This window comes from Centruroides sculpturatus, unplaced genomic scaffold (genome assembly GCF_000671375.1).
Source record: "Centruroides sculpturatus isolate CEXI.00-Female unplaced genomic scaffold, Cexi_2.0 scaffold1726, whole genome shotgun sequence".
Classification (NCBI taxonomy): domain Eukaryota; kingdom Metazoa; phylum Arthropoda; class Arachnida; order Scorpiones; family Buthidae; genus Centruroides; species Centruroides sculpturatus.
In genome coordinates, this window is record NW_019386245.1 from 113700 (window position 1) to 122042 (window position 8343).

The 8343-nt window shown below is 30.8% G+C and overlaps 1 protein-coding gene across 1 annotated transcript in view; it reads right to left on the minus strand.

Moving 5' to 3' along the window:
- Positions 1–6356: 6356 nt before the first annotated feature.
- LOC111614245 (probable tRNA pseudouridine synthase 1) overlaps positions 6357–8343 on the minus strand; it is a 7419-nt gene continuing 5432 nt past the window's right edge. The window contains exon 3 of the mRNA XM_023355627.1: positions 6357–7485. Within this exon, the coding sequence (XP_023211395.1) occupies positions 7310–7485 (176 nt within the window). The 3' untranslated portion in view covers positions 6357–7309. The remainder of the gene's footprint in view (positions 7486–8343) is intronic.

Sequence of the window (8343 nt, forward strand, 5' to 3'; positions counted from 1 at the left end):
TATATATATATATAATTTTAATCTTGTTACTGAATTATTTATATATACTGTACATTACTCCACTAGATGGCAGAATGTTTATTTCAGTATCAAATATAACACCATAACTCCTATATATAATCAATATTACTGAGAAAAATCACAAATAAATGATAAAAAATAAAGTTTATCAATCTTGCATCGCATCATTACTAATGCTAAAAAATTCAGGTGATGATCCTCCTCCTCCTCCTCCTTCACCTTTTCCTCCTTCTCCTCCTTCTCCTTTTTCCTCCTCCTCCTCCGCATCCTCATCTTCAATTGCGCGTAAGTTAAACAAGCTTCAGCTTAAGGCCTCGTGTTTTAAGTCTATAGTTTAGGGCCTTGCATTTTTACGTATATTTGATAAAGGAGAAAGGCCTGTTCGCCCTGTAGTCTAAGTTATAACATAAATTCAGCTGTGAATCGAATTTAGATTTGTTGCAGCTTTATTTATTAGAGGAAGAAAAGCATCTTATAATACATTTTAAAATGTCAGGCCCTAAATTTTACATTGTTTAACTTAAATATATATATATATATATATTAATTTCATTTATTTACTTTGTTTCTTAATTCTATGTGTAGAAGTTTTATTCTAGGATCTTTTAACAATTTAAAAGCCTTATCATTGTTGTATGACAAGTACTAAATATTTAAGCAAGAAGGTGGACTTAAAGAAGAAAAAAATGTTCCCATTGACTTCACATGGGGATAACATTTGACCCAATACCTTCTGTTCTAGATCATATTTTTAAAATTTGGCCTGGAATGATACACCATTTTGTTACTTCTAGTAATGTGCAAAATTTCGTTAAAATTGGTCAGGTCATTACTTAGAAAATGTGTTCCAGCAATTTGTCTGTTTGAGTTACTGCCAAGGAAGCTTGCTCACTTCATTCGTTGCATTTCAATATGTAAAAAAAAATACAGCATCAAGTTGAAAATTTCATAAAAGCTGCTTATTGTTCAATCAATACTTATACATGTATTGAAAACTTTTCATAAAAAAGTAAATTTTTAACAAAAATAAAAAGAAAAATTTGTATAACAATGCATTACTGACATTATATTATTAACATTTGCAGTATTTCATTTATTTGTTACTTTAATGCATTTTATAAATGAATTTAAAGTGTATTTAGCATTCTTCATAGTACACTTCAGATATAAATAAAGAAGCAATAGTTTTCATTGATGGATCAATTCCTTATAAAGAAATCAATACTAAGTATTGATTCTTACTTTGGAGAATATTGCAGGTCACTACAATATAGAATCTTGACCATAAGATAATCTAGTGATATAGAAGCCACCAAACATTTAGTGCCTACTATACCACTCAGGGCCTAATTTAGACCTTTGCAAGCCCTAGGCAAAATAAATTTACAGATCCCTTTACAAATTTTGTATTACCACAAATATAAATAAAATTGTAATATTTAAAATTAAAGTAATTTTTATTTCAAAACAATTACAAACATAAAATAATCAATATATTAATACAAAAAATAATGATTTATGCATAAAAAACTAGAAAAAATAAATCATACAATTCTTTCTGATTTTCTATTCTGTCAAAATATCAATCAAAAAATTTTAAAAAAATGAAAAATAAATCATATAATTAAATAAATCAAAGAAAAGTCTGTCCAAGAGGGATCACCATTTATTTTGCATTCCAGACTACACATCAATAGAGACAGGCCTTCCTTTTTAGGCTTCATGCCGCCAAAAGGTAAAAAAGTCCTTTAAAAACACAAACAACCAATTAAAAGTNTATAGTGGGTGATCGGTTAACGAACAGTTCGGTTAACGAACAAATCGGATAACGAACACTTTCGCGAAAGATTTTTATGTTCGGATAACGAACACATGATCGGATAACGAACACCTCACAGAACAAACTCAAAAAGAAGCGACATAAAATAATGAATACAGTATCTATTGATCTTGCCAAAAGACTAAAAACTGCCAAAAGATTTTTAAAATGAAAAGATAGTCGAAAAGAAAAAGGATGTTCGATGATGAAAGCAGCGATCAATCTATACAGTCTCCCAAAAGAAGGTATGAAACAGATTTTTTTAACACCACGATTGAGTCTATAATAAGCAATATTGATTCGCGATTTGTCTTTAAATCAACATTTTGAAAATTTTGATTTTCTCTACGATCTAAGCGAGTTAAAAAAATATTCCAAAAGAGCAAATATTAAAAAAACCATCAAGATTTACATTCAGTCCTGCGAGTGGGTGAGAGCAGTGACTTCCAACCTTACGAATTATATAAATAATTACAAACAATGATCCCAAATTTACCCAACTTCATTAAAGATGTGAAACAGCTACTCCAATACATAATAGAAAATAACTTGAAAGAAATTTACCCAAATATTTACATTGCAGTTCGAATTTTGTTAACAATATCGGTAAGTACTGCCTACTCTGAAAGGAGCTTTTCAAATTTAAAACGAATAAAAAATTATTTAAGAAATACAATGGGTCAGGAAAGACTTTCAGCTTTCGCAGTTTTATCTATTGAAGCATATATAGCATCTAAGTTAAATTACGATACAATTATTAAGGAGTTCGGTAAGGCTAAAAGCAGGAAATTTCTGTTTCTTTAATTAATTTTTCTTTAATGTTAGTTAAAGAATATAGTTTGCATTTTTAGGAATAAAAATTTGACAGTTTCGACTGCTTTTTATTTTATAAAATCCGTCTTCTTGCTCCACCAGAAGGCCTCGCGAAATGCAGCTTGCCCACGTCAAATTTAGGTCTTGCCCCGCCGCTGTTTTGACATCCCGATTGCGTCAATGCCAATTTCGATTAAGACTTTGTCCCGGCTGTGCCTCATTATTACTGTCTTTTAGTGAATTATCATTTTTTCAAATTGGTCTACACGAATTTGGACTCTTCCGGCTTGTGTCTGTGCTCAAATTTGTTCCCCAATTTGTGTCATCTCTGAAACTTGGACTCTCCGTATTTGTGTTTTTACTCGAATTTGAATTTTCTCAAATTGTGTCCATTGTTTGTGACGTCGCCAAAATACAACGAAAGTCCGTTGAAGGTGAAAAACACGAAAAGACGAAGTTTTGATACACAAAACAGAAGAAGTCGTGGAATTATTAATAGAAAATTAGAAATTTGAATAAATGTCGTTAAGTATTGTTTGTCTCATCCGGGATGGTGAAGTTTTATGATGAAAAAGCATTTGGAGAACTCAAAAACCCGAGACTGCTGCGGAATAATTTGATTCAATTAAAGTCACAGAAGACATTCTCTGCAATGGTTCTCTCTGGTTTTGGTTCTGTTCTAGAATTTGTAAATTTTCGTACGAAAATAGTTTGTTGAATGATATAAGTGTAATTATAAAGAATTGTCTCTGTAATAGTCTTTGGTTTATTTTGCCTTAAATTATTTGTAAGTCACATAAAATTATTACATTTTAAATTGTACAAAACTGTTTTCAACCGGTTTTTACGGTAATAAATCAAGATATAACTCTTCGAATTAACCACCGATTTTTACATCACGCTATAGGAGAAACCCCTGAATTGCTGGCACCGCATCTGCTAATGTGTGCGTATCGTCCACTTTTTACATTCGAATCAATGGAAACGTTTGGCTTTGTCGGTGCCGCCGTTAGAGCCGGGCAACGGTCCCCGTCCTTCAGGAGTTTAGTTTTTATTTTTTAAGCTTTTCGCGGTAATGTGACGTAGGCTGTACAGGAAATGCATTAAACCACAGTAAATTCCCTGTATCACGTTTACGCATTATAGCGCACAAAATGGTAAGAAAAATTCTTCTTGTATTTGAAGGTGTCGGATGGAGAAAACGACGACGTTTATTTGATTATGAAATAACGGATACGCGTACAAATAATCCCGAAACAAAATTCCATAGGAACTATTGTTTTTAGCAATAATATATCAAGGAATAATCTGTACTTTTTGAAGAGCAAAGTGCCATTTTTGGTTGCCTTCGCAACATTTCTATATTAAAGACGAGGACGACCTTATGAATCATTTATGCATTTAAATTTAGCATCGAAGAACGAATATAATCGGGATATAAAGGTGACGGTTTATACGACGAAATTCAAATATTTCGTGTTTAAACTACGCAGGGCCGTGCAAGTCTTCGAAATGCCACCCCTTTACGGTGCCTCCTGATGCGGCCGCCTCTCTGAATCATAGCACGGCACGGCCCTTTCGTGGAGCTAAAAGGAAAAAAAAATTGAATTGTTTTGCTAGACGCGCTGGGTAATGCTCACACAACGAGAAACAACGCTACACTGAGCAGGAAAACACGTGGGTTGCCCTATGTTTTCGCAAAATTAGAAGGACGTGCCGACGAACCCAAATACAGGGAAATACTGTACAAGCGCAAAAGCCGGAAACTCGCGTGTTGTTTATTTTTCATCACAATAAAATTAACAGGAAAATAAGTATATTTCGATAATATAGGGTCTACTAAAATCGAAAACAAGCTTAAAGTTTGCTGCAGTGTGTTTGAAAAAAAGAAAGTTATAGGGTATTAACAATAAATAAAATAAAATTACAGAAACTGAATTTAGTTTTTATGAGAATGGCGAAAGGGAAAAAATCACACTTGGATACTAACCACACCAAGGAGGGGTATCCATCGTCTCCCTTTATTATTAAAGGTTTATTTCCTAAGATGTAATAATTGTTATAGAAAAATTGGTTAAAGATTAGATTTATCTTCCAAGATAAAGATCGCTTTATCTATTAACACTTCCATTTTTCTTTCTGAGACCCATTGACGTTAGACTGTTTTATTAAAGATTGGACGCTACTCACTTATTTATATGTAAATTCTTTACAACATATGTAGACATTTCTAACAAATAATATGAAAATCGTAAAGAAATTCATTTTTTTCACCCAACTCCATAAAAGTGTGAATAAATGTTTTCAGGTCATTTGTATTGGCAATAGAAAGTAATAAAACATAGTAAGACTATATCCTGTCAATGGAGGAAATCCTAAGACACGGAAAAACAAAATAATCCCATCCAGTTCCGGCTTTTGTAAGTTTTAATATATATTATAACAATGTAATATGTAAATAACAAGACCAGAAAGAATATCCAATGACATCACTTATGCGATATATATTTAATAATAATAATAATAAACTTGAGATTTTAAATTGGTGGGCATAGAGTGTATATTAACTTATCCATCAATTCAATTATTTAAGCAAAATACTGGTTGTTATGCGATTACTGTGTTTATTTTTGTAATTCCTTTGTGATTTTTTAACCTTTGCTATTTTGTTACAACTAAGAATTTTTATTTTGTTTATAAATCTTTTTGTAGGTTACTTTTGTAATGTGTTTCTCAGTTTTGTTGGATATTAAGTTTACTTACAATGAAAACAAAATTATTTTTTTTAAATTATTGCATTTTGCTTAAGGGACTAAAATTTATATTTACACCATTGTCACACTATATGAAAAATGACAGTGTGCTGCAATTTTTTGAAAAATTTCCTGACTTTCCATGACTTTTTCCAAACACCAATGAAAATCCCTGGCTTTCCAGGTGGTTAGAATCCATGTACAGTATGTACATTAAGAACATACCTGTGAAGAATTGTGAAGCCAATCCCCTTGACTTCTTTGCATTTGGTTGGCTGAAACAGAAGCTGCTTAACTGAAAAGCAGCAGCATTAGATGATGATTGGAAAGTTTGCATACATGAATGGTTCGAATGATGACAAAATGGTTAAAAAGGTGTTCAATTCATGGAAACAGAAATTCTGGGCAATTTACAAAGTAATGGAGCAAATAAAAAACTTCCGTTAAGTACTTATTACATTGACTTCTCTTGTAAACTTGTTCAAAAATATCTGAAAAACCCTCTTTAGGTCCGAATCTTCGTCCCCACAACTCGATTATAATTAGAGACCTTCTTGGGTCACAGGTGATGTCAACAATTCCGATGCCGGATTCCTTCCCAGTCGGAGATATTTTGTTGATCTTAGGGCACTCATTGCTTTAAATCAATGGTGTATACTTTTTCATTAACAGTTATTCACAAATTAACCTATCAAAACACGTTCCTATTATCATGATAGCATGCAACAATTCAATCAAAACATATTTTATACAATTATTAAGAGGTATTAAGGTGAGTGAGTGTCTAGACACCTGCAGGACCCCACATTATATAGATCTTTGGGACACCTTAGAATTTCTTAACTATTTTTTAATAATAATAATCTGTTAACAGAACACACAAGTGAAAAACACCTGGTGTAGACATCATCACAATTTTTGGTACAAAAAGTTTACATCACTGCACCAGGAACTAGCTAATCATCATCATCAATCCACAAGATATGCCAAAATTTCTTACTCGGGGCATCACCTACATGAAACCGTAGACTCTACACAATACAGACCAATTACATATCTTCCAACACACTACAAATTATCAATCTACCTTAATCTGCAGGAGCTTAGAATTGTGCCGCTCCTGCAAATTACTCATGTTGCACAATGATGAGTGATTCTGACTTTGTGAACTATAGAATATAAAATGCCTTCTCTGTTACGGGTTGCCATTTTAATTTATGGCATTTCTTAGAGGTAGTATACATCATATACTTCTCAAATAACAATTAATATAATTACAGAGTAATTTAAACATACATTTTGGAAGTTCCTGTATTATATTTTGAAACAAATTGCAAAATTAATTTGTTCAATTTTAGAAGTAAAATTTCTTTAACACAAATTTTTAGAACACTTTTCTATGGATTTAAAGACGACCCTTTCTGTCTTTCATTTATGACTTTTATTTGTGTAACAATGATGCACAATTCTTTAACAATTTGTAGTTGAAATATTTTTGCTAGAAACATAAAATGTAAATCAATGATCACAGCAGAAAGCAAAGAAACTTCAAAAGCATTTATCACCAATAATGCCTGATTCCTTAGGAACGAATATGACAATTTTATTATTTGGCAATGAGATGCTAATCAAATATGTCTAAGGTTAGTTAGTAAGATTCAACTTGTAAGACAGACATTGCCATGAGAAATAAAAACAAAAAACTTACATAAATATTACATTTACATGTTTTCTTATTTTTTAAAATTTGACTTAAGTGTTGTTAATAAACTTAAAAATACAAAATGAGATGTTTTCCTATACTTGATGACTATTTTACTAATATTATGCAAAATTTGATTTATAAGCAATGCAAAAATAAATTCTTTTTATAAATATTTAACATAAATTAGTAAGTTAACTTTTATTTAATTTGATTTTTCATCCTATTACAATATTCAGAAAGTAAAGAATGTTTTAATTCTATGGCTTTTTGAATATTTGACCATGACCATTCATAAGAAACAAGAGCATCTTCTTGTGAATATATACCTTGTGACGTTCTTTCTATGGATGTAATATGAGCACAACTCTTGAGTTCTGAAAATATTCAATTAAAAAATAATTTATAGAAATACTTTTATATATAAATCAAGAAATATAATAAAAAATTAAATAACTTAAGCTTTATATATATGAAAACTGTTTTTAACTTTAATTATTTCAAAAAATGCTTTAACCTTCATAAATATGGAAGAAGAAAATATGAAACTGACTTTTAATAATGTTTTTATTACATCAAATAACTATTTAGTGTTTATTTATTTACATAATAAAAATCTTCCAGAAAAGTCTTTAAATGTGAAATATGATTATAATAAATTAAATTATAAAATACAATGTTTTCATTTTTCTTTGAAATTCAAAAATATCAGATATAAAATATTTCTGACTAAACAGAATGTTTCTTAAGGCCAGGAACACACATGCGTAAAATTCGGCGTAAAATCTAGCATAAAACAGAAAGCGTAAAAATTTTTCTGAAATTTTGGCTGAAACAGAACTGAAAATAAAGTAGAGCATGTCTCTACTTTTTACGCCAAAATTCCTCCAATAAAGAGAAGTCTTTCTTGTGACGTCAAAGTAGACACGTGGTTTTTATTCTAACAATGGCGGCAATGAGGGTTAACCCTACAATTGTGACGGTCTTGAAAAAACGAAAAATAAATGAAATAAAGGAGTTTATTGAATCCGTTCGACCAAATCAGTGTCACGTATAAAGACACTGTATTTAAACAACGTTTATGGATGGCTATAGGTGCAAAATTTCAAATAACAGGTAGGTCTAGTAGAATCGATATATAGCCCTAGTATGATCACACGTTCTTTATTTGAATTCGGAATACAAGTCTATTAATTTAAATTTTCTATATTATAGCAGAGGAAGTGGAGAAAAAA